The sequence below is a fragment of the Bremia lactucae genome, linkage group LG18 (assembly GCF_004359215.1).
Source record: "Bremia lactucae strain SF5 linkage group LG18, whole genome shotgun sequence".
Classification (NCBI taxonomy): Eukaryota; Oomycota; class Peronosporomycetes; order Peronosporales; family Peronosporaceae; genus Bremia; species Bremia lactucae.
The window spans coordinates 1,255,131-1,279,008 of NC_090627.1; the positions used below are offsets into that span (position 1 = coordinate 1,255,131).

At 46.3% G+C, this 23,878-nt stretch overlaps 12 protein-coding genes across 12 annotated transcripts; 8 read left to right on the top strand and 4 right to left on the bottom strand.

Moving 5' to 3' along the window:
• Positions 1 to 1,575: 1,575 nt before the first annotated feature.
• Positions 1,576 to 1,935, top strand: CCR75_002249 (uncharacterized protein; the record flags this gene model as incomplete). The annotated part of the gene is made up of 1 exon (XM_067960347.1): positions 1,576 to 1,935. The coding sequence occupies one exon, from the start codon at positions 1,576 to 1,578 to the stop codon at positions 1,933 to 1,935; it is 360 nt and encodes a 119-aa protein (XP_067819707.1).
• A 755-nt stretch (positions 1,936 to 2,690) lies between these two features.
• Positions 2,691 to 3,797, bottom strand: CCR75_002248 (uncharacterized protein). Its single transcript, XM_067960346.1, has 3 exons — positions 3,177 to 3,797; positions 3,057 to 3,107; positions 2,691 to 2,991 (listed from the first exon to the last, which is right to left on the bottom strand). Exons 1-3 carry the CDS (start codon positions 3,757 to 3,759, stop codon positions 2,846 to 2,848), a joined length of 780 nt encoding a protein of 259 aa, XP_067819708.1. The 5' UTR covers positions 3,760 to 3,797; the 3' UTR covers positions 2,691 to 2,845.
• Positions 3,798 to 3,977: 180 nt separating this feature from the next.
• CCR75_002247 (uncharacterized protein) lies at positions 3,978 to 5,268 on the top strand (the record flags this gene model as incomplete). The annotated part of the gene is made up of 5 exons (XM_067960345.1): positions 3,978 to 3,986; positions 4,046 to 4,174; positions 4,240 to 4,731; positions 4,839 to 4,961; positions 5,073 to 5,268. The coding sequence occupies 5 exons, from the start codon at positions 3,978 to 3,980 to the stop codon at positions 5,211 to 5,213; spliced, it is 894 nt and encodes a 297-aa protein (XP_067819713.1). The 3' UTR covers positions 5,214 to 5,268.
• A 9,276-nt stretch (positions 5,269 to 14,544) lies between these two features.
• Positions 14,545 to 16,065, top strand: CCR75_002246 (uncharacterized protein; the record flags this gene model as incomplete). Its single annotated transcript, XM_067960344.1, has 1 exon — positions 14,545 to 16,065. One exon carries the CDS (start codon positions 14,545 to 14,547, stop codon positions 16,063 to 16,065), a length of 1,521 nt encoding a protein of 506 aa, XP_067819714.1.
• A 19-nt stretch (positions 16,066 to 16,084) lies between these two features.
• Positions 16,085 to 16,598, bottom strand: CCR75_002245 (uncharacterized protein). The gene is made up of 3 exons (XM_067960343.1): positions 16,403 to 16,598; positions 16,251 to 16,340; positions 16,085 to 16,189 (listed from the first exon to the last, which is right to left on the bottom strand). The coding sequence occupies exons 1-3, from the start codon at positions 16,499 to 16,501 to the stop codon at positions 16,157 to 16,159; spliced, it is 222 nt and encodes a 73-aa protein (XP_067819715.1). The 5' UTR covers positions 16,502 to 16,598; the 3' UTR covers positions 16,085 to 16,156.
• Positions 16,599 to 16,656: 58 nt separating this feature from the next.
• On the top strand, positions 16,657 to 17,325 carry CCR75_002244 (uncharacterized protein; the record flags this gene model as incomplete). The annotated part of the gene is made up of 1 exon (XM_067960342.1): positions 16,657 to 17,325. The coding sequence occupies one exon, from the start codon at positions 16,657 to 16,659 to the stop codon at positions 17,323 to 17,325; it is 669 nt and encodes a 222-aa protein (XP_067819716.1).
• Positions 17,326 to 17,525: 200 nt separating this feature from the next.
• Positions 17,526 to 18,990, top strand: CCR75_002243 (uncharacterized protein; the record flags this gene model as incomplete). Its single annotated transcript, XM_067960341.1, has 2 exons — positions 17,526 to 18,809; positions 18,877 to 18,990. 2 exons carry the CDS (start codon positions 17,526 to 17,528, stop codon positions 18,988 to 18,990), a joined length of 1,398 nt encoding a protein of 465 aa, XP_067819709.1.
• A 128-nt stretch (positions 18,991 to 19,118) lies between these two features.
• On the bottom strand, positions 19,119 to 19,604 carry CCR75_002242 (uncharacterized protein; the record flags this gene model as incomplete). The annotated part of the gene is made up of 2 exons (XM_067960340.1): positions 19,119 to 19,295; positions 19,371 to 19,604. 2 exons carry the CDS (start codon positions 19,602 to 19,604, stop codon positions 19,119 to 19,121), a joined length of 411 nt encoding a protein of 136 aa, XP_067819710.1.
• Positions 19,605 to 19,723: 119 nt separating this feature from the next.
• CCR75_002238 (uncharacterized protein) lies at positions 19,724 to 23,805 on the bottom strand. The gene is made up of 2 exons (XM_067960336.1): positions 23,687 to 23,805; positions 19,724 to 23,567 (listed from the first exon to the last, which is right to left on the bottom strand). The coding sequence occupies exons 1-2, from the start codon at positions 23,741 to 23,743 to the stop codon at positions 21,966 to 21,968; spliced, it is 1,659 nt and encodes a 552-aa protein (XP_067819824.1). The 5' UTR covers positions 23,744 to 23,805; the 3' UTR covers positions 19,724 to 21,965.
• Positions 19,884 to 21,008, top strand: CCR75_002241 (uncharacterized protein; the record flags this gene model as incomplete). Its single annotated transcript, XM_067960339.1, has 1 exon — positions 19,884 to 21,008. One exon carries the CDS (start codon positions 19,884 to 19,886, stop codon positions 21,006 to 21,008), a length of 1,125 nt encoding a protein of 374 aa, XP_067819711.1.
• CCR75_002240 (uncharacterized protein) lies at positions 21,264 to 21,737 on the top strand (the record flags this gene model as incomplete). Its single annotated transcript, XM_067960338.1, has 1 exon — positions 21,264 to 21,737. One exon carries the CDS (start codon positions 21,264 to 21,266, stop codon positions 21,735 to 21,737), a length of 474 nt encoding a protein of 157 aa, XP_067819712.1.
• Positions 22,291 to 22,626, top strand: CCR75_002239 (uncharacterized protein; the record flags this gene model as incomplete). Its single annotated transcript, XM_067960337.1, has 1 exon — positions 22,291 to 22,626. The coding sequence occupies one exon, from the start codon at positions 22,291 to 22,293 to the stop codon at positions 22,624 to 22,626; it is 336 nt and encodes a 111-aa protein (XP_067819825.1).
• Positions 23,806 to 23,878: the final 73 nt, after the last annotated feature.

Consider the following 23,878-nt stretch of genomic DNA (forward strand, 5'->3'; position numbering starts at 1 on the left):
GTCTGGACGTGCGACAATAAATTGGTACAGGATTTTATGGTTAGCCTTGAAGAATGATCTTAAAAAAACTTGACAGATTTTTATGCAACAGCGCAAAGTCATAAATGGCCTTATCACACCATAGTTTTCTCAAAATACAATAGTTCGAAACATTTTGTGCACATCGCAACCCAGAAAGAAGTGACGGACAGTGGACCAGCAATGATGCGGGCTTTCATCTTTTGTTGAAGTAACCGCTTTTCAGGTCAATGCTTCTCAAACAAGGAAGAGATTGTGATCAGATGCAAATCCACACACACCGTTCAGATGCTCATCGAGAATTTACCAACGACGCAAAGTGCCGAAGTCACGTTACAGACTTAGTATTGGCGGGGGTACCGGGTGACAGGAATGAGGGTAAATTACGACTGAATTAAAATTGGTTTAACTAACCGATACTTTTGGTATACTCCTTAAGGTATCGCCTATCCTTAATCTAATTCTTACTGAGTATCATCTCTCTTAATTGCGCAAACCTTTTTACTTGTTTATGGCGCATATGTAAAATTGAATTAAAGAAAATGAATGGTTTAAAAGGTAAATCGAAATGAGTGGTCAAGGGCTCAGCAAGCTGACTGGTCCTTACACCGGGTCTCCGCTTCGCACAATTAATGTGTAGATATATATACCCATACCTCACGTACACTAAAAGTCTACACCTTTGATATCACGTATGAGTCACGAATACAAGAAGGTGATGTGAAGTGGACAGTTCCATTAAGTTATGTCCAAAAATACTTTCTGCATCTATCGCATTCGGCTAGCTGCCATCATCATTAAACGCTCTTTTCTCGTTTACTCATTCATACATGTACGACGGCTAGAAAGGAAGGCGCTGCCCAAAGTGCTCTCGCTGAATGGATGTTTCACCGTGCAGATCTTGCTCACTCGAATGTCACAGAATCCATACTGGGTTCGACATCAAGGAAGTACAATAATAAGCGCCACTATAGGCAGCGTTTGCAGCGAATGTGCTTCGTCTTTCAGGAATCTTGGGAATTATCAAACTATGTCATCTATGCACCAAGCTGGGGCTTTTGCTGGAGTGATTTGCACATAAGCGGCTGGCCAGGTAGTGTAAGCCGAGGTTGCGCGTGGCTGCATGCAGTCTACCTCCTGCGAGAGATGTCTGGCTTCCCCTACCCATAGCACTATAAGATTGATAGTATACTTACACGGAGACATCGTAGGAGTAGTTGGAACGGCTAGGATATCACAGAGCGTATAGTGCAGGAACAGGAGTTCAATCGCTTGATTGACACAGCTAATGCGCTGATTTTTGGGCTTTAACCGTATTTTGATAATACGCCTTTTAAATATTGCGCGGCTTGGTGCTTATAAATAAAATTAAACAACATAACTTTCTAATTAATGAAAGGTCCTCTTAAGACACCACAGTAATAATTCATAATTGACATAATTGACTTTGTTGCTACTCCAATCCAATTTATTGTGCGATATATATATATATTTTTAAAGGTTTCAAAAGTTGCCGATATACCGCTACCTTTCAAGCATAAAATTTCCATTTTGCACATGGAAAACCCGCCTAAGCGCGTCACTGGCGCACTAGATGAAGACTTGAAGCTGATTACAAGTAAAAGTGATGCCTCTTGTATAAATCCATTCGCCACTGTGCCAAGCGTCTTCGATATCCGCGCATTTGGTCTTGAAGACCGCGCCGAGGCCATCATCTCGTGCGGCCAAGACAACTGGACACTTGCAAATTTACTTAAATGGCGTACTAACGCGCTCGACAAGGCGTATAATGACCATAAACCTCATTGTCACAATACTATTGCTCCAAAGGAATACCTCCGGCAACGACAACGCGCATACCGTCATCAACTTTATAGTAAAAAGTTGCTCATAAAAACTCACAATAATACGCTTTAGTGACACAATCGCCGTTCCTGCCCTAAAATTAGCATGTCTTCTAGTTTTCTTCTTCTAAATCACTATCGTAAAACGTGCTTTGGCGAATGCTATGAATTCGTTCTTGCTCCAGCTGCTGCTTTGCCGACACGGGATCGTTTCCTGTTGCATACGCTCGTCCGCAGTCGTCTACTGAAGTTTCTGGCTCGGGTCCATCGTATGTCAATACATTATGCAAGCTTAAGTAATACGCTAAAAAAGCCGTCGAGAATTTGTCCGTCCCGCCTAATTCATCGAGGCCTTGCACCATTTTCGCAACCTTTTGTTTATTGACGAGAGCAATACAGGGAATCATCCAAATGCCAAGCTTGTCAACAAGATACTCTGCTTTTTCAGCATTAATGCGAATAAATTTCGTTTCCATGTGATGTGGTGCTAATCTCGTTAAATGGCTATCGACGAGCTGGCAAAAAACGTTTGCCGGCGTGAAGAAGTGCACCACGACTTTGTCACTTGTTTTTATCGATGTAAAGAACTCGTGCGTATCAGAGATGGTCGTGTACTCACCGTGTCCACACGCGCGCAGCTCCTGCACGTTGCGTGCTTTCTGCTGCATGGCCTGGAGCCGCCGCTCGCGGAGTCGCTCTAAGTCATCCTCATCCGCCTCCTCGAGCTTCTTGATAGTCTCATCTAGTTTCTGCTCCTTCTGGTCCAGAGCTTTCAGCACTTTCTCTCCAATCAGACTCGCTACTATCTCGGCTTGCGCCGCAGAAGCCGACGCCATGGTGACAGTGAATCAAAGCAAGTATTAAGAATTACAAATCTATACATCAACGACCATCATTCGTGGCAGCAGGGGTACGGTTTTAAAAAGAAGGATTACGTAACTATATTTGGGTACATTATTCGACACCAGTTACACTAGCAGCTTTTATAAAGCGCGTTCATTCTCATAGTCAATAAGGCGCTGCACAAGTTCTTTTTTCTGGCCCTGGATGGACAAGTCCCGTTCTTTAAGCTTGTCCTTCAGCACCGCTGGTTTCAATGCTTTAATCGCACGAGCGTCGAGGGGTTCATCTACATCGTAACCACGTCATTTTTTCAGTCGACCAATCAGAGCTTCGAAAAAAAAAAAAACGCACCATCATTCTTCGCCGTCACTTTTTTCTTCCCCATGTCGCGTTCCGCAGCAGCTAACAGAGTTAGAAATAAAAAAATAAGTATAGAAATACCACAATCTCCATACATGCCCGTGTACATACCAGCATCTTCCTCTTTCTTGCGCTGCTCGGCTTCGTCACGACGCCGCTTGACTTCGGCCAATCTAGCCAAGTCCTTTTTGGCTTCCTCTGTCTCTCCAGCCAAGTGTTTCTTCAAATAATACGCGGCCGATCGCTCTTTTTCAAGGGCCTCCCGTTCTCTTCGACTCAATTCTTGTGGCGCAGCATTTGCATCCATATCCTTGGCTTTCATGACTTTATTAGCCGTTTTCTTGGAATTGGGGTTTTGCGCCTTGGCTACGGCAGCAAAACCAACCTTTTTCGTTTCCGGCTGCAACGTAGGCCCATTCGCCGTGGTGTGAAAGCCAAACAACGACTTCGTCTGCACACGTTCAAACGCCACGAGTTCCTCGCCTTCTTCATTGGAACTTTCGTCCTCGTCCGCGTCACTACCTTGCTCGGTAACCACACCACGAGCCTTCCGCTTCTCCTCCTCCTGCTCGTCACGCAGCTTCATCTCCTCCAACGACGTCACAAAGTTACGTGTTCCACCTTTTTCACGTTTCTTGCGGCTCTTGCCGCCAGCCGCGCCAGGCTTGGCTCCTGGTTTTCCAGTGTCTCGCATTCGCTTCAGTAGTTGCCAAAAAGCCTTCAGTGGTGGTGTTCCTGGATGCTACAATCCTTTACAAGAGCAGCCACGAGGACTAAATTTGCGTGAATTTCAACAATTTTAAAATGACGGCTGGCCAAATTCTGTGAGGGAAGACTTTGCGATGTAGCCTTTTCTTACATAGAGACTAGTCATTGTACCGAGGGGTACATTTTCGTAGAAATTGATTGACAATGACGACGGTAGGTGCCCGTTCGAGCTATACTATCTTCCCGTGCTAATGCTCCGTTTGCGCCATTAGATATGCATTGGAGGGTTCTGTATACCTGTATACACGCTACTGCCATTCGCGTATTTATTGCTCCAAGCTTTGTGGAACTGGCTTCGCAAGAATGTTCTAGGCCAAGAAAGTGAAAACGTTCCGGAGAATGTAGGTCATCGAACCATCACTATTACATTTTTGGCCTCAATACTAATTACAATAATTATTATTAGAGCCGAGTGCTTCACGTCACGTCAGAGAAACACTTCAAGGAACTCATTCACAAGGGCACAACGACAAAGCGCTCAGTAGTTGTGGACTTCTCTGCCACGTGGTGTGGCCCTTGTCGTCACATTAGCCCCGTGTATCATGAATTAAGTGCTAAATATCCTTGCACAATCTTTCTTAAAGTGGACGTCGATGAGCTCAAGTCCGTTTCGAAAACGTGTGGAGTGACTGCCATGCCGACCTTTCAATTCTTTCGTTGTGGAGTGAAATGCGACGAGATGCGCGGCGCAGATAAAAATGCATTGGAAAAACTTATTGTGAAGCATTATAAAGAGGTGGAGCTGTCTGAAGATGAGACGCTATTGGCTAACAAAGACGATGAAATAGGGGCTAATCTCTGCGAGGGATTGCGACAGCGAAAACCTTCCGTGAAGAACGTGGCAACTGAAGAGGAGTGGGCGCAACTCATGCAGGAGAATCAAGAAATCGGCACGGTGGTGCGTGTGGCCGCAATAATTGTTTTGTTTTCATTTTGCTTACAATTATGGTGTGTATTTATATTATATCCAATGGATACGTCACGTACTTTTTATTGCATTGACAGCTGGTGGTCGACTTTTGGGCAACTTGGTGTAAACCTTGTGTGGAAATTGCACCATTCTTTGAGGAATTGAGAATTCAGTTTCCCATGGCAGTATTTGTGCGCGTAGACGTCGATGAACTTGAGGTATGATACATGAACTGTTTTAGCCGATTTGTAAAAACTACTGGTTCATGTTCTGCGCTTTACGCGATTGTACCAAGCATTATTAATATGTGCTGGCTGTGTTGTGTTCAGAATGTGGCGGAAGATTTTACGGTGTCGTCGTTGCCTAATTTTAAGGTTTTTAAAGGTGGCGAGGTGGTCGATGAGCTCAGTGGAGCAATCAAAAGTGCCCTTAAAAATATGGTGGCGAAGCATGCTGCAAAACAATTATAAGCGAAGTAATGTTGATCAACTAATAAATACAGCAACTGAAACCTTTAGAAAAATACGCATATCGCACAACATAATCGGAAAAGAGTATTTTTTGTGGCCAATAGCAAAGCCAATAATGAAATTAGTCTTTATTTTTCAAAACGCATATTTACAAAAAAATAAATACACATGATTGAGGTTAGAGGACGTGTAACGGGCTAAAGTTGCCCGAATGTTACACAGTCCCCGTCAAGTACACTTGGTGTACTTAAGGAGATGGTCACTTACTAAATTGTAGTAATTAGACCCAGCACTCGGGTGTGGTGCACATTTGTGACCAACCCTTGTGTATGTGATGCACATGGGTGCATTCACATTAGGAGGGATGACGCCTAGCGTCATCCGTTACGCGAGGTATCTAGAAAGATTCGCTCGCAATACATATTAAGTGTTTTCTATAGAGACGACATTTTGATTGGTAAAAATAGGTATTTATATTTAATACGATTAAATATAAATCAGTCTTCCTACTTGATAAGTGCGCACGAGGAGACGGATTACCGCTCCCGTGATGACACTTAATCAAATTACTTAGTGCATTGGGTGAGGTCGCGCGCGCCCACCACAACTACCTCACTGCACGCAAGAGAAGCAGGTTAAACCGCTTCCTCGCTGTGCTAGGGTGTGTGTCTAAGCAGAGCGTGGCCGCATTACGACGTGCCCGCCTACAATGTTGATGCTTTGTTTCAATGTACTCAAACTTCAGCTTTCCGTGTCCACGTTCTCGCGAATAAAATGAGGACGGGTATCCGCATGATTCGTTCTTGCATGATGTCCAACATTATTTGCCAGTGCAATCGCTCCTTGGTCATCTTCCCAGACAAGCGTTTCTCTCACTTGCTCGCGACACATGTCATTCAGCATAGAACACATTCAAAGCACCTTTTGTGTGCAGAGGCTCAGAGCCATGTATTCAGCTTCGGCAGACCTGAGAGCGACTGTCCTTTGATACTTCGACTTAAACACCACTGGAGTATTTCCAGTCATTTCCATGACTCCAAAGACGGAATGCCGGTCATCTATGTTGCTGCCTCAGCCAGCATCCATAAATGCCTCGACAGTAACCATTCTGAATCCCGTCGCACATAATGCCAAAATCCCGAGATATCGAAGGACGCGAATAGCTGCCTTCCAGTGCTGCACTCCAAGATTTTCTAGGAAACGTGTCAACTGCGTCACCACATACGCAATGTCTGGTGCGTACACGTCGTGATGTACATCAGACCTCCGATTAAGGAACGGCAAGGTCTTGACATCATTTCAGCACGTCCATTTTCTGTAGTTGGTGACAGCATCTTCGACGGCTTCATGTCAGAAGCACATGAGTTCTCGACCGTCTTTACGCTCTGCTGATTAAAGCGTTCTACCACGTTATCGATATACCAGCTTTGCTTGATGAAAAGGTTTTTTTTAATCTTGCCAGTCAATCTCAACACCAAAAATAAACTTCACCCTGCCCAGCTCTTTCATTTTAAAGGCATTTTTTAGAGCCGTCTTGACTTCATGAAAATTCTCGCTTCCTTACAGCGATTGTCATATCATCCACGGAGAAACATGCGTAGACAAATCCGTGTCGAGTATGCTTTACATAAACACTTTGGTACGCACCACAGCTCTTGAAACCGTTCTTCAAGAATACGTGTCGACATGTCTTGTTGCAAGCACTTGCTGCTTGCTTCAAGTCGTAGATAGCCTTCTCTACCTTACGTATCATGCACTTAGCGTTCTTCACACCGAACGGAATTTCCTTGGATTTCATTTCCTTTCAAGCAACTACTGAGAAACAATATATCTGCGTACAGCTTCTCAGGGCTGAACCTTCACATCCTATTTGTGTTTCTGTGTCAGTGACTGCAGATTATGTTATTGGGCAAAGATCTATCTACTAGCCACTGCGTATGGTAGTTTGCTTTTGCAATTAGCATGCTGGGATATTGTCACTTAACATGACAGCCATGCGGAATGGCTAAAATGACAGACTCAGAAACAGTCGCTGTGGTTCGCGTGAGCTCAAGTCTCGCACCGGAAGCTATGACGATCAATCCAATCCCGTCACTAATGACAATGCCATCCTTCTATCAATAGCAGCTTGTTTGATTTTCTCATCGAATGCAACTGCGTTTGTTTAGCCGTGGCAACTGCTGCAACTGTTCAGATGACCGCAGTGGCCGACAATCTTTTAAAAAGGGGAAGACAAGATCGAGATTTTGAAAAGGCTTAGTACATATGTGTCATCGACAACGTTAAGTTTATGGAACCATAAATGTCACTCTTCGAGCGAGCTGTTTCAGTGCCACATGAGCGAACAAAAAGGAGCGTAAGCTAGCACCAAATATAATTGCAAAATGCATGCTTATGCGAAACTTGCCACCGTTTTAAGCCCTAGGCGCATGATAGAATAGCCAACTGCCGCACACTTAGCAAATACAAGTCGTACGGAGTTCATGTTTGCCACTGGCAAGTGTGTTTTAAAGAAGTCGATTTAAAATTTCTGCTTGTACCCTTGAGCTACCAGGCGATTCTTGTATCGAATCACTCGAGGACTTTCGTTACGCTTTATAGCGTTATAACCCAACGTCACCCGATTGGACGGGCAGTCTCTCCACGTGGAGTAAGAGTCCATGCCTGGTTGTTGGCGTGTGACTGAAGTTCTTCATTAATTGCCTGACGCCATTCTGCTGATTAACCCCTGACAATAGCCTTGCATACGTGTTTGGCGTGCCGGGAATGTCATTAATGCTCGCATCATATGCCAGTACTGCCTCAACGAGTAAGCTTTCTTCGTCAATCCTGACACGCTTCGGTGATGAAGGTCCATCCCTCCAGTCGTACTGATGCTCCTCATTACCGACCAAACTATTTTTTTTAGTAAAAATGCAGGCTCTGGTACGTCTCGAGCTTCTCGCCTCGGGGAAAACACCTAGCGGTTGTCATGAATACCATGCGGTGGTGGTCGCTTTTGCTGACAGTCTAGCAGGTAAATTTTAACGTCCTACAACAATTGCGCTGCAGTCACCCACGAGGAAGGATTTACCTCGATGTTCAAACCGCATTTTGGGAGTCGTCCGACCGACAGCAGTCGTATGTCGAGTCCTAGGATGTACAAGACGTCCATCGTCATAATACGCCTATTGTTAATGCCAGTTAGCTTCACTGTTCTTCTTCCATGGACCCTTAACTTTTTTTCCGTCGGCGATACTAACCTTAACGCCAACTTCCAGTGATTCGTAGTCGAATAGGTCAGAGCGATACGGAGTCATGTGCGATGTAGCTTCACTATCCATTAGCCACCCTTTAAGTTGTCCCTCACTCACGGGTAGAAACAGCATCTTTATCTTTACCGCGACTCTGGGTGTGATCAAGTCGGTCACATGAAATGAGACTGTCCGGCACAACGCAACCTGCCCTTGAACGCGCAACCGTGAATTTGTGGGGCGTACCTCCTGCGATCGTGTCCTCGACCACTTTTTAGCTTTCTAGTATTCCCATTGGCTTAAACCGCCTTTTCTTTACTGCTATCCTTTGACTCATAACGCTCTTGCTACTAAATACCTCACCTCATCAATAGGCTCCATTAGCGTCTGCAATCCGATGACTAGCTCTCAAAAATCATCCAGATGCTTAGCCATAGACGTACCGCTCTCCATCTTGAAATCGTAGAGACGACGTGTCCTGATGACACGATTGTGCAGACTGCCGCGTATTTTATCACTGAATTCTTTAGAATTTTTTTTTTGGAATACAAAAGCAAAATTTAATGCACTTTAGAAGTCTCGTGGCACATTCCACGCGTGGCACGAGTTGCAGGGCAAATCTTGGTCTGATGTTGAACTTTGACGCCTTGAGCGATAATCCCTGAGTGCTTTCGCGTCATTTACGAGCCGCGCCTTCGTAATCTCGTTCTCGGGCTTCACGACCTCAACATGTGCTAACAGACCATTTCGTGCGAGGACAATGAGCATATTGTACTTAAAATGGAAACAATTCCACTCCTTAGGAGGATTTCGGTTCGTTTTGAGGTCATGTCTTAGGCCGTTTCGTCAGTAGCCAGCCCTTGCGGTTGTTAACCTGTTTAAAAGTAATTTACGTAGTGATTTATTTAAGGTCCTTGGTGCACGAGGGGTTAGCCTAAGCCTTCTATTTACGTATCGTCTTTAGCGGATACTTTTCGAGGTATCTCTTCTTGTAAATCCGTCTATCCACGTCGAGGTATAATTCTATCGTAGGTGATGGGTGCCCACCTGCAGAGCGGTGCAACTGTAGCCATATTTGCAACACATCGACATTTGTCGCATGTTTATCGAAGAAATAGCTGTATCTAGACTCATGTGAATACTTGATTTTTTTGTCTATCAAGTCAAATATTACATATCTTAATTCGATATGTATGAAAATAGGACCAATTTTTAATTTCACGACATCAATTTAATCTCAGGAACAGGCAAAAAGGCAATCCTAAAAAACATTGTTATTGCAAGTATTGCTCTTATCTTGCATCTCTAATATCATGGTGCTAGACGGAGAAGGATGGGGCTAGGAAGAACCTCCATTACACGACTTAGAACCGAAGAGCTCAGAGCGTGCCTTCTATATCGGTAGAGAAGCTTCAAAACAACAGACTACCTCGTTCTGTAGTTTGGCCTAGATTCGTAGGTATTCTTCGTCTTCGCATTTCCACCGGCTGATATGCTAACACTTTCAGTAATAAATGCAGCCACGAGCTACATCTGATGAGATGATTATGACGCCCGGCACTCGTCGACGTCGATGACAACGATGACAACGGGTCCCACCGCCTGTATTTGGAAGATATAGAGCAGGTCGCGAGACACCTCCGCGCATCCTTAAGCAGCAAGCATATGCGCGATACGTTTTGAAAAAGACGCGGGATTTACTGTCAGCTAACGAGCAAGTTGGATGCCGGCATACCGTCATTAATCCGTCAGCTTCACACTACATGATTTCAAATAAACATTTCATACGATCTAACTTGTGGAGGGTAAAATCATTTATGGGCTAGACTTCAGCGCAAGCATCAATCTAAATTGTACCATTATCAAGTTTTGGAGCAAAATGTACGATATGGTAAGTGTAGTGACCATTTTATTGAGCGCAGACTGTAGTACATGCACAACTGTGTCGCTTTGTTTGTAAAACACATGAAAAGTCCGAACCATAGTTAGCGACGTACGCCTTAAATGTGATATTTCAATTAAATTCCTAAAAATTGCTCGACATGCTACTAGCCATATCAAAATTTTCACAGTAGCGCAGCCCTTTATGCACCAACTAGAGCAGCAGCGGTCTAGCCGGCCAGACACCCCAGTACTCTGCACTAGAATCAAGCCGTTTAAAGTCGCATCCTCACGTCTACTTGATACTTTTTGTAACGGAACACTGCCGACTTGTGCTGCTTTAGTACAAGTCCAGTTCGCTCTGCTTCAGTACGAGTGGCGCCTTACGTCACTTCACGTACACAGTACGTGCAGAGGAAGACTATTTTTAAAGCACTTGCTTTAAACAGGGCTAAAGAAATAAATTAATATAATTAGGTTCTTCTGTTTCTATCTATTTGATAGTTACCTAATTGTATACTAATACCAATTATGTAAAGTTTTATCTAAATTTATCTGTCTCTCTCTTTGAGCACGTCCAGTGCTGAATGGACCGCGGAGAAAGTAGATATAATGCCATGTATCTAACGGTGGATAAACTTTTCGAATATTACTATGCAAAGTATATTCTTCTCGCACGACAAAGCACACATCTTTGGGCACAGCAAGGTAGCAGATGGGCGCCTGAGGCGACCTCGCTCAACAAATTTATACTCCTTAACGAGTGATGTCACGGAAGCGGTTGCCCGTCTTCACGTGCGAAATTTATTTATTATGAAGTAAGTTTAAGACTGTATATACAAAACATTATTAGGGAGCCGTTTGTTACCACTCTCTTTTCGCTTACAACCACTCGCCTAGCATTAAAAATACTAGTAAAGAAGCGCAACATTTCATGCGAAATCATTAGCATTCATAAGCAGCCATATACTAAACTGTTCTTTTAGTCTTTACTAATATCAAAATTTGACTCTTTGTCGACACAATTTCCAGGTACTGGGTCGCCTTCGCTTGCTGTGCTCAAGATGGACCAGTACTGTTGAAGACACGACTTGATCCTTACCCCCAGCGCAATTTCATGTATTATTGAAAGGCGATTTTTGGTGAGCTATGACAACGCAATTTTTCCTTTTCGTTCGTGGTAGGTCTGTTTCCGACTTTATTCACGTCTTCGACGGGCGCTTTCTGTCGCAAAGTCTCGCATGGTGGTTTTATACTGCACGAATCTTCCCAACTTTGATGTATCTCGTCTCTCTAAATAAGTGATCGCGATTTTTAAGGAGCAACGGCTACAGTTTTTTGTTTTCGGCCATGTTGGGCCTGTTCCGGACATTGTGGTGACTGCATCAACGTCGTCCACGGGCACTTTCTGCCGCAAGTCTCGCATGGTAATTTTGGGAGGCACAAATATCAGCGACGCTATAAAAGATTTCTTCTTGTTTCCTAATAACTAGCAAAGCAAACTCATGAAACCACTTCCAGGTACTGCTCATTTACGTTTGGTGGGTATTTATAATGCCCCATTCGTTTTCAGCATTAGAGCATCAAAAGTCAACAATGCAGTCGCTCCGGGAGCTAAGGAGGTTGCCGACATCGTCTTGTATTGTGCCCTGCTTCTCCTCAGTTGGCGCATCGACGTACAGGCCCCAAAAAATTCTTCATACCTCTAAACTGCGATGGATCTCGCTGGTTTGCTGGTGTCCTAGTTATAAATGTCAAGCGCTTCAACAGGACGCCCGTGGCCGTGCTAGATAGATGAATTGAAGATCTTCCGATGCTGGAAGCATATCAAGATGGTCAAGATCACTCGCTGCCTCTATGAGGTCCCCTCTTTAAATTTTTATTGGATGCGCTTCATTCTTCCCTAATTGATGTGGGTGCTACATATATTGCCTTCTTGTCGAGGAGGCTGCACCAACCACCAGTTGCGAAACAAAATCTTCGAGGCTTAGCACCCTTGGCGGTTTGGCAGGTATTGCTGCTGCTGCTTCTGCGGCTGCTTGTCGAAACTTGTGCCTACACGGTCTGGCAATGTTCGAAGTAAATATACCATGACATTTAACATCTGTTTTCTCATTCTTCTTCAGATATATGCCGAGTCGCAGCTTATATTCATTAAACGCTATCTTCTAAGCTGCAGCAGAAACCTTGTCGGCAGAAAGACCGACCCGTAGCTAAGACCTGATGTCACCCGTTCCCGACCTGTATGCATGTATATATGATAGTAGCAAGCTGATTATCACAAACAAGCTGGCAAGCAGTTTCCACCGTCAACGAATCCCCGTAGATTTAATTATTATTGACTTGACTGCTACACGCCCGCTTTCAACGCGCGAACTTATTAATATGACAAAAATACAGCGTATTACATATTAGCCCTGGTACAAATCGGTCATTGTACAGCAGCCAAGTTTCTTCAAGATATACCATGACATAGCGAGAAAAAATCTCTATTATCCAAGCCAATTGTACGATTGTCTCATAACCGGAGCTCGCAGACGAGGCCGCGGAACTGTTGGCCGCTCAGGCGACCGTCTTGGCGGCATGAACCCGAGTGCTTCGCGGTTCATTGGTCCTCCACCAATCCCTCTGCCGAGAGCGGAGTCAAACAGTCCACTGTCGATGGCGCCGCGTAGGCGCTCGTTCTCATCGAAATGCATCTGCGACATCTCAAGTCGGTCCATGCGGCTCGTCATGTTCTCGAGAGCAGAGAGAAATAGTGCGCTGATGTCTGAGGGGTGCCGTTGCGTCGCCTGGCTAACGCACCCCACTCCACTCATTAGCGAAGTGTTCCAATTTTTGGCAGCGATGGCATTTCTGCGATCGCTTATTGTTCGAAAACCGAGGTCTCTCGCTTTCGACGTAAAAAAGGTCCATGGGTTCAGGACTTCCTAACTCGTGTCGCCTTGGTGGACGATATGATGACGATCTCGCCCCTTTCGTGAGCGGGTGAATTGACGACCGTCGCAGCCGCATGCGCCGCTGGTGTAACGGCAGCTGGTGTAGCGGCAGTTGCAGCTGGCGGTGCGACGGCCCTTTCGTGACCGTCGTCAGCGACCTGTGCTGTAGTGCTTGGCGTGTAGTTCGTCTCGGAGCCAGGCATTGGGCTCATAACCTATACGTTGTAAAAGGCAAATTAGATTCTGGCATTCACAACTTATCTCCTTGCACTCGTATCATACGATCTTACAGGCACGCGATCCTTCACGCGTCGCGATTGTTCGCACCACGCCATTGCGACTGCTGCCGTACGTCGTCTACTTCTCCCTTTCCCGCTGCATACTGGAACTCAGTGTACCCGATACTGACCTGTCGCATCTTCAATGCAACTCTTGCGATTCACACAGAGCAACTTCTTCCAACATGACGAAATGTCAAGTTTGGACGACCTACCGCGTTGCTACCATGCAACTAAACCTCTATCATGAAAGTCCAAAGGGGGGACAATAGCTGTCGAGCATTGCCTGGGTGTCACGGAGTGAAGTCTCCGGCTCACATCTTTTGGGGCTGTCTGAAGGCGCGCGCTTGTTGGGAAAAACTCCTCCGGCATTAGAAGGGCGTCACCGCGGCCCCTCTTGGGGACACGAGTCTTTTGCTTGAATGCGCCTCTAGGCGAGCGGCATGGCTGCGTTAACGGCTGCTCATACGGTTTCAGGACGAATTCGAGGCCGCGGTCACGGACTGGAAGCGAATTGAGTTTTAATGTGTACAATCACGCACTTATGGAGTGAGCGAAATGATGCAGTGCTTAGGGGAGAGCAAACCACAGTGTCTCACAGCGTAGCTCATTTTTGGATGCATGGGGCACACGAAATCACTGCGTTGGCGAAACGGGACCATCGCGATCCGGACACAGTCGTTCAGGGGGTGGAATTGCACGCTTGCTTGGATCTGTTTCCTCTCCAGCCGAGGGATCTTCCGGTTGCTCTTGAGATCAGCCACAACAGTTTACTGTCACCGGTGCTTCTTTTCTGGCTTCGGAGCTTTCCGACATCTTGTACTTAAAAATCATATGTCGTGAAATCTCCTTATAAATACATCCAGATATTTTATTTGAAGCCTTGATATAGTCTTTGTGATCATAATTATATTAAAAAGCGAGCTGCGATTGTCATTTTTCGATAGAATTATCAATTCAGTTTGTTAATTAATATTGAAAGCAAAGCGAAAAGCTGAGAATGCTGCAGCCATCGACCGCGGTCCAGACGTCTCCATTAACGAGCTCCTACTGTAGCCTTCGGCACGCACCTCCTCCCCCAACGCACACGAGTCGCTGGCCAGCCTTTTTCCGCTACAACGTCGTGCAGCGCACGCTTTCAGCCGCGGTGCTTGCGCCTTCCTTAACCGTCTTCTTGTGGTTATCCCCCGCTATTGCGACGTCAACGGTCTGCAGCTTCATGACCAGCACATGCTCGTACGAATATGCTTGTCTTGCCAATCGTATTCGTCTTCGAATCTTAACGAAACTCGAGGCTCTCGAGTGCTCTTTACTGAACGAAGCCAAGATGTGTGACGTTTCCCCAAAAATCGGGCATCGCGAGAGTGAGCGCGACGCCCTGAGCGTCACAAATAGTAATAGCTTTACTAATCATACAGTCACTGATCCGAATTTAGACCCGTCGGAAGTCCGACGGGTAGTAGGAGGTCGTTTAAGTGACGACGATAGAACAATTCCTACGCGAAGGACTGCGACTCGATTGTTTCGTGAGGAACAGGAAGCCCGCGAATTGGCCCAAGTAAATACCGAATTACTGCCACAGGCTCCTCGACTTCAACGATGTGCAATCACGGACGTGGCAGCGTACGCTTTAAAAGGCCACGAATGGGTCGCGGCCGTGATTGTCTCGGCACTTATGTGCTCGGTTTCGTCGTCTATTTTTCTATTGGCTATTCAAGACATGCCTGTTTTAAACACAACGGATTTTTATGCATCTCGGGGGTTTTATACTGTTGCCACGGGGTTTGTGGCAGCAATGTGTGCGTGCATGTCTCCCGACTGGCAATATGCCGTGGTGATTTTCGTACAAAATGGCATCTTTACGATCCTCACGCTCCATTCGACAGCATGTCCAATTAACGTTCTCTCGTGTCACATGGCAATTAAACCCGCGCAGATAGTCTTGGCTGGCATGGTCATTTTTCTTGTCTTTCGATTTGCAACGTCACGCAACCGTGCCGAAGCCTTCTTGACGTTTGCATTAGATGTCGTAGGGTTGATTTATATTATCGGTACCTTGTCCGTCCTTGTCGCATTCGTGGACGACGAACGACGACCGTTGTATCGAAAATTACTCATTGCATTATTATATGTCGTCTGGGCCTCGGATACGGGCGCGTATCTTACGGGTAAATTACTTGCATTGGTAAATTATCCGTATTATCACCCTCTGGCGGCGCATTTGTCAAAGAATAAAGATTACGAAGGGACGGTAGGTGCCATTGGATTTGGGATTGTTGCCATGGTCGTGACATCCAATCAACTGGAGTTGCCCGGTTCGTTTGGGGCAAAAGTGCTCTTTACGGTCGTTGCCGTGATTATTGGACGAATTGGAGACTTGTTTGAAAGCTTGCTCAAGCGCGCGGCAGGTGTGAAGGACTCGGGGACGTTGATTCCAGGCCATGGTGGCGTCTTGGACCGCATTGATGCGTTAATGTTTGCAACTCTCGTGTTCTCGCGCTATTATGCTTCGGTTCTGTAATATAATAGAATGAAAAAGATGGAGTTTGAAGCGACTTTTTATTAATCATATGCTAACTTAGTATTGTCGGAGCTTTTTGCTGGGACCGGAGCTAATATTTCGGGTCCATTGAACGTGCCCAATTCTGTAAAATAAAATGTAAAATCCGGACAAATTCGCGAAACCACTACTCGATCCTTTCTTACCTTGTAATCTGGCTCATACTTGAAGTCACTATCGTTAAGAAAAAGTAAATCCGTGATCAGTAGCATTGTGAGGAAGATCACTAACGTTGCCTGGTGCATAACACTAACAATAACTGGTCTGCTACCTTTTGGCATTGAGTAACACGACGTACCCAAGGTATCCAAGCTGCATTGGAAGCTGCAAACGCCACAAAGATGAAGAAGACAATAATTAAGAGTTGCAACTTCTGTCGCCACGCTGAGAACCACATGGCGTCGAGAAAGGGACGAGAAGCCGCAATAAGATCCGACGGTCGTATTAATGGAAATTGATTGTAGAAATATAAAAAAAAATTACCGATTTCTTCTGACACACAAATATTGCTCGGAACTATTGGTAACATTAATTCTTGCATAATTGCGAATTATGCCGGTAGCTACACCACGGCAGGCCGTACGCAGAAAGCGTATGGAGCTGATCTTACAGAAAGCGCTGGACGTGTCGGTGCACGCTGCTTCCCTCGTAGATTTGCGTGCGTGTTTGGAAAGCGAATGTCAAGGTGACGAGGAGCTTCTGTCCGCTTTCTTTCCATCTTCGACGCTTGAGCCTACGAAACACGACACAAGCGATGAGGTGTCAGCGCAGGCAGTGCTAAGCTTGAGGCAGAAAGTAGAGACGCTATTTCAATGGCTTTGTGAAACTCATGACGTCGATGCCGAGTTGCTTGAGCTCGAGGATGTCATACATCAGGCCGAAGAGCGACGATTACGCCAAGTAGAGGAAAAACAACCAAAGAAACAGGAGAATGAATCGAACAATGCAGTAAAGAATAATACCAACGAAAGTGTGCAGGAAAATAAATTATCACCCGAGGCACAGATTCGGGTGGAAAGGCTTCGTGCAAAGCAACAAGAACAAAAGGAGTTAGAGGCTCTTGTGCATGAGTTAGAGGCAAAGAACAAGGAGCTTGAAAAAGACGTGGAAGATAATCGACGTGTTGCGATTGCGGACGTGCAGCGGATGCAGCGCATGGCTATACAAGTGGAAGAGGCGAGTCGACTTGCGAAAGACTACGCATCGTCTCCGTCAACGTGAACGATCGAGTCGATAAATCGAAAGATGAAGAATTGGCACATTTCGTTAGAAATTGTACAAAACTGAGAATATTAATTTTCGTGTTAACAGAAAACGTGATCATGTAAACAAAAGGAATTACGACATTTAGCCAATCGATCTTGATAGTTAAAGTAATGGAGGAGCACAATTAAAAATTGCGGAGCTTAAGCCTCTTTGCGATGTTAATCCCAAAGGTTTCGATACCGTTCGCGACAACGAACGATGCAGAAAGCTCACTACTGCGGCGTTTGAGCATTATAGGAATAGTATACGCCAAGCTTCCTATTCAAAAGCTGCATGAATTGGCGCCACTCGAACCCGCCGAGGACACTATGCCTTGTGAGCTTGCACTAAAAGCTTCGCTGCTCGATACCCGGACGTTGCTGGGGCCGTTCTCTTCAGACATGATTGACGTACTTGCATTATGGCTAGACCAAGGTATTGCACAGGTATTGGTTGATCTAGCAACAAGCGAAGATGTCGAGCTGGAGCGTATTGCCACAGCTATCTCCGAGCTGCCAGCCAGTCGATTAATGGTGCGAATTTCCGTGCTGTCGCCACTTGCTGACGAATTCGCAAAGCTACAGGAGAAGCTATTCAAGTTACGTGGACTTATTAGTGGCGTAGTCCTCGTTCTGGACTCGGTTACATTATTACACGAGAGGGGGTTTAAGGACCTCTGTTTGAGCTTGCAAGCATTGCGAAAAAGTCTTAAGGATAGTTTTCGAATCGCCATTGAAATGGCTACATTCCCAGCCTCCGATTCTGATTCTTTCATCATATTAAAACAAATCCAGGAGTTGCATAACCAGCATATTGACGTGGTTACGTCTGGTTACTGTAACGACAATGAAACACAACAACCGTGCACGGTACTAACAGCAGACAATGACGGTGTCGTCGACGCGGCACGAAGCTTTGTACAGTGTTTGCGTACTGATCGCCCAGATGGGCTTTTTACTACAGTCGTCACCGATGAAGGAGGCGTCGCGCTTGGATTAGTATACTCGAGCACTGAAAGTGTCCTGGCAGCGATAGAAAGTAGACGTGGAGTCTACTTTTCACGGTCACGTGGTGGACTCTGGAAAAAAGGAGAGAGTAGTGGCAATGCTCAGACACTGATCAAGATTGACGTCGACTGTGATAGCGATGCCCTGCGCTTTACTGTAAACCAATCGGGCACGGGCTTTTGCCACTTGAATACGCGCACGTGCTGGGGTCAGGACACTGGGTTACGGGCACTAGAGAGTTTGTTGTACCGCCGTCACGCCCACGCACCTGCTGGGTCGTACACAAAGCGATTATTTGATGACGCCGCGTTGTTACGCAATAAGCTCGTGGAGGAGGCTCAGGAGCTTGCAGAAGCGAAATCGATTCCCGATGTTGCGGGGGAAGCTGCTGATGTCATGTACTTTGCCATGGTGCGTTGTGTAGCCGCAGGCTGCAAGCTAAGCGATGTCGAGGTACGACAAGTTTCATGGATCTTGTCGGGGTTACGTTTTCTTAATTTTTATTAATTTTTTTTTGTAGAAAATGCTGGACAAGCGTGCATTAAAGGTAAAACGACGGCCTGGAAATTCAAAACCTTATCGCATCTCAGTTGCGAATGAGATTTTAAGTTGCAACAGTAATTCAGCAACGTAACTACGGCAACTTGGGACACCTCGAACTGAAGATGCGTTATTGAGTTGACAAATTTGAAAAGACTTGGCGTTATAAACAGAAAGCACATGGGTGCGATCGTCTGTATTTGTCAATATTTAAGCACACATCTACTCGTCGTCGTCCTCGTGGTACTCGCGAGCGTGCTCTTCTTGCGCATCTTCAACTTCTTCCTCCACTTCCTCTTTTTCTTCGTCTTGATCATTTTCTTCATTGTCTTCTTCTTCTTCTTCTTCCTCGTCGTCGTGGGCCGCAAATTTTGACCAGTCGATGTGATGGTACAGGCGCTAAGAGGAACATTTAAGAGCAATTCCAGACGTTAGCGTGCTATCTAGCTTAGGCCATCATACAAAACAACGTACACCGCGGTTGCTTGCTTCCCAAATGTAGTTGGTCGCGGAGCCGTACACGCCCTCAGCTATTAGTGTAGCGATAAGCACCGTCGTCACGTATACGGGAGCGCTCTTCATAAACAGCTTGTAGGCACCATCCAACGAGCCCTTTCCATTAATGGAAGAGCGCTTTGTAGACGCCATGCGAGCACCTTGGCGCGTGGCTTGCGTCGTCACCTGGCGGATTGTTCGGTTAACTATCATGATTCGAGGACTTTAAAGTTGTTGCAATGGCATTGCCGGCTTCAAAAGCTGCCATGTCTCGCGCGACCTTCAAGCGACCCACTCAATGATACTCATTTTGGAGACTCAATCTAGAAAGAGCCGTTTTTAGTCCTCACATAACGAGGCCGAAAAGGGGGGATTTTTTCGACGATTTAAACAAAAGGCCCGAGATCAAGAACAAAGAATAGCGGAGTGAACGCCGTGTCTCGACCCAAAAAAAGCCGAGTCACGACTCGCAGCTACAACGTATTAAACGTCATGGAACCTCTCGCTACGGGGAAGAGGCGGCGACCTGCCTCCGCTTCGTTGTCTCCACCGCCTCCACCACCCCATCCGATGCGTGAGGAGGAGAAGAGCGTTGTGAGCTGGAAGAGGCAGCGGCTCGAACATACCCCTACTCAAGCGACCGAGTTACAAGAATTGCGTCGTGCAAAGCGTAGTGAACACAAATGTGTCAAGAATGGAAAAAGAAGGCGGAGCATACCACCTGAAAAGGAGACAAAACGCGACAGTTGTCATCGCAATGAGGAGAAGCACAAGACCAAGCGCTGTCGAGTAAAGGACGATGCAAGTGTTTCGTCGCCGCCTCCCGTCTTACCTGCATCTCCACTGGCAAATTTAAGTGATCGAACGATACAATCTTTCGAACACACGAAGCAACGAGTTGTAATAATTGAGGAAAAACACGAAACGACGAGGTTTCCTGCGGTGTCCATCAGTATTCCATCGCGATGGCTACAAGACGAAGCTCTTACGAAGGAAACTTCCGAAAACATCGCGATGTGTACGAATCGAGACGATTGTATCGGTAGTTCCCAGGGTAGTGACACGGATGATCTCGTCGCTACTAGTGCGAATGTAGACAAGGATCTCAGGACGGATAGTCACGATATACAGGGCAGTATTGACGTCGAGCGTGTACCGCAAGGAATGCCACTTCGTACTGTCCAGGTCACGCCTCCTCCTTCCACTCGCATGCTTGATCGAAAGAATCCTCCTCCACCGCCTAAACGACCTAAGCGTCGACGTAATTATGGCATTGTGTTTGCACGGGCGTACCCACGTCTTGCGCTGTCGCCACTTGTCGATCATTCTCCACCCAGTTCTCCCCGTGTCTTTCGATCGTTGGAGAATGAATTTGCAGTGGCGATGCAAGAGACGCCGGAGATTCGTCCCCGTGTTCGCCCTGCGCCACGAATGGCAAGAGGAACGCGACGATCGACGCGAGCCATAAGTTCGGGAGCGCGACGATCTCTGGAGACACCCACTTCGACGATGGTCTTGCGATCACGGCAATTGAATCCAAGCCTTAGTGCGAGTACTGGGAAACCGGAGAATCAGCGGGAACGGGAGCAGCGGGACGCTCAACGACGACAAGAGTGAAGGTTGAGGGGGTGATTTTAGTGGCTGAGTGACGCTGTATCCGCGCTTTCATGGATGCTTTTGGTCGTCCTGAGGAAGCCCACTTTTAAGTCCATTTTTATTAATAGGCTCGTATTTGTAGGGAATTGGTGACGGGAAAAGCAACCTATACTTGTAGTTTAATGATTCAAATTGCATAATTCCACACTGATTTAAATGGGATCGTTTGAACTTGTTAAATTTAGAAACAATTAGTGATTGGTTGCGCCTTGCAAGATGAAGGTGTTGCTTATTAATGAGGGCCCGCTGAGCGACTTTGAAGTGCTTTCGCTCATGCAGGAGCGCAAGGAGCAGCGAATACACAAGTCGGCTATGGTCGAGTACGCCGAGCGCAATTGGATGGACCACAAGGTGTTAAAATTCCTTACGCAAAGCCACTCGCATTGCTCAACATTGAGTGCAAGCTGCACTCAAGCGTTTCTACAAGAGTTGGCGCAAGTTGATCTACCAGCACTTAGTTCTGCCGAAAAGCTTCAATTTATAAACCTCGTTCCCACTGAACTTGTGGACATTCATTTAATCATCGAAGACTGCGCTGGACGATTCTCAGACACTCAAGTGCATGCCCTTATTCAGATTGTCAAGCGCACATTAGCTGCAGAGCTCTTAGAGCGACGGAAGTGTCCGATAGAAGACACGAGTAAAGAGATTGAAACAGTAGAGCGTAGCGAGACTGCCAGTGTAACATAAAGACGAAAAATGTCAAAGACACCAGGATAATCCACTCATAAGAGGTCGTTGCCGTCACTACAAAACAAAATGTATTAGACTCAGATCTGACCCCAAAGATGCTACGACTCGGTCCAACGGAAATAAGCGAGGACCAATCACCTGAACGGAGAGGTTGCCAGTGGCAGCTGCGTCTGCATCGGAAACGTCCATGAATGTTTGTAAGATAAAGAAAGTTGAAGTTGCTTCTTACTCGGAGCTAGTGCGCGCGGTCTGCACCGCAGTTCGAGCTTCCGGAAACATGCCCACGTACTCTTGCGACGATAGGTACCTCACACTAATTTGTCGCTTGTTAAACCAACGTCCGTGGAGTTTCTTGGCTGCAGCGACGGCACTCGAGACGTTTCCAAACAAGACATACACGAGTCCGCCTTGCTTGTCCTTGTCCACGTACGTATGAAGCACGGGACCATACTGCGTACATTCTTCTTGAACATCTTGCTGGATCTCGACGGCCCACTCGGAATTACCACTCTTTTGCTCCTGGTACACATCGAACATATTCTTGACTACAATGCAAAAGGATTCACTGCCTTCAATCTCCGTCGACGACATGAGGGCCGTTGCTTGCTCCGCTCGCTGCGCGGCAGTAGCAGCCATAGTATTCGTAACGTCAGTTGCTGGGTTGTACGCGCCGGTGCCTCCTGCCATTGACGGAAAGAGCGTAACGTCATTGCCAGCGAGTTTGGCCATCAAAGCTGAGCGTGACTGGGCATTCATACTCAAGCCCAGCCCTTCTTCGTCTTCGAGCTTCCATCGTCCACCTGTCGCACCATTATCCAGCATTCCACCAGGCCCGCGATTTCCACCACGCATTGCATTTTCATTCACAGGACCAAGACGTAAGTGATTGCCTGCAAGCTCAAGACCATTGCCTTTTGACAAGGCAAAGTTTGCTTCTTGTGGACTACTAAATTGAATAAAACTAAACCCCTTGGAGCGTCCCATTTCATCTCGATTGATCGTGACTGAGAGTACTTCACCAAACGACTGGAACACAATGCGCAAATCATCTTCGGTAATGTTCGTGTGCAGATTTCCACAATAAATACGACTTGCGGCCGACAATGCAGCGGCAGACATATTGGCGCCGTCCATTGAACCCGTTAAGCCTGCACTTAGCGCGTCTGCGGTCAATGGACCACTCAACATTGCCGTGGCATTCATGACGGAATCTTTCTTGGCCGCAAAATTTTTCTCGGCTTCCGATGCTTTAATCATAATCGGAAATACCTGAAAGTCAGGGACTTGGCCCGTCAGGAGCAAGACTTTTGGGACATCTTCAAGGTTCGAAAGCTCCACGTATGCAAAGCCCTTGGAGCGGTTTGTAAACTTATCACGAATCAATAAAACGTTCTCTACCTTGCCTGTCTTGCTAAGAAATCGCTCCAAGTCTTTTTCACGTACTTTTTGGGTCAATTGTCCTACAAAGACTGTGCGATGGTCTCGTGTGAGCTCCATTAGTTCACGCTGCTTGGCCCGTTCTGCACGCTCTACTGACGTACTCGGCTCGCGCTCGACTTTAATAGCTGAGCGCGAACGACTTTTACTCTTGCGAATCTTTTTAATGGGCCGTTCAATACTGCGACTGCGTTTACGATCTCGACGAGAGCTTCCACGAGTACGACGGGATGAGCGCGATCGAGAATGGCGAGAGCGACGAGACCGGCGGGATCGAGAACGTGAGCGGTCTCGGTGACGGTGTCGTGAGTGGCTACGACTATGGCTACGCATCTTACTTTTGCGTTGAGAAGAGCGGTGGGAACGTTCTTCGGATCGATACTCGCCATCCTGGATAAAGACAGAAATCCACATGGGAGTTTAACATGAGAGCCAGTGTAAGAAAGAGGACGCATGTTGCTTGTAGTGCATAAACGCATTGCAAATGTTCGCATATAACAACCGCGCACCTTTGCTGCTGCCTCAATGCCTTCGCGTAGCAACAATTCAATGTCTGCGTCTGCCATCGCCTTGAAACTTGTCACTTCGCTAAATGTGCAATTCAATTTGCTGCCATGCAATTCATTTTCTGTAGAAATCCAAAACCTTTCAAATTACATGTTTTAGATCATGTGACTTACACCACATGTATCCATCCCAAT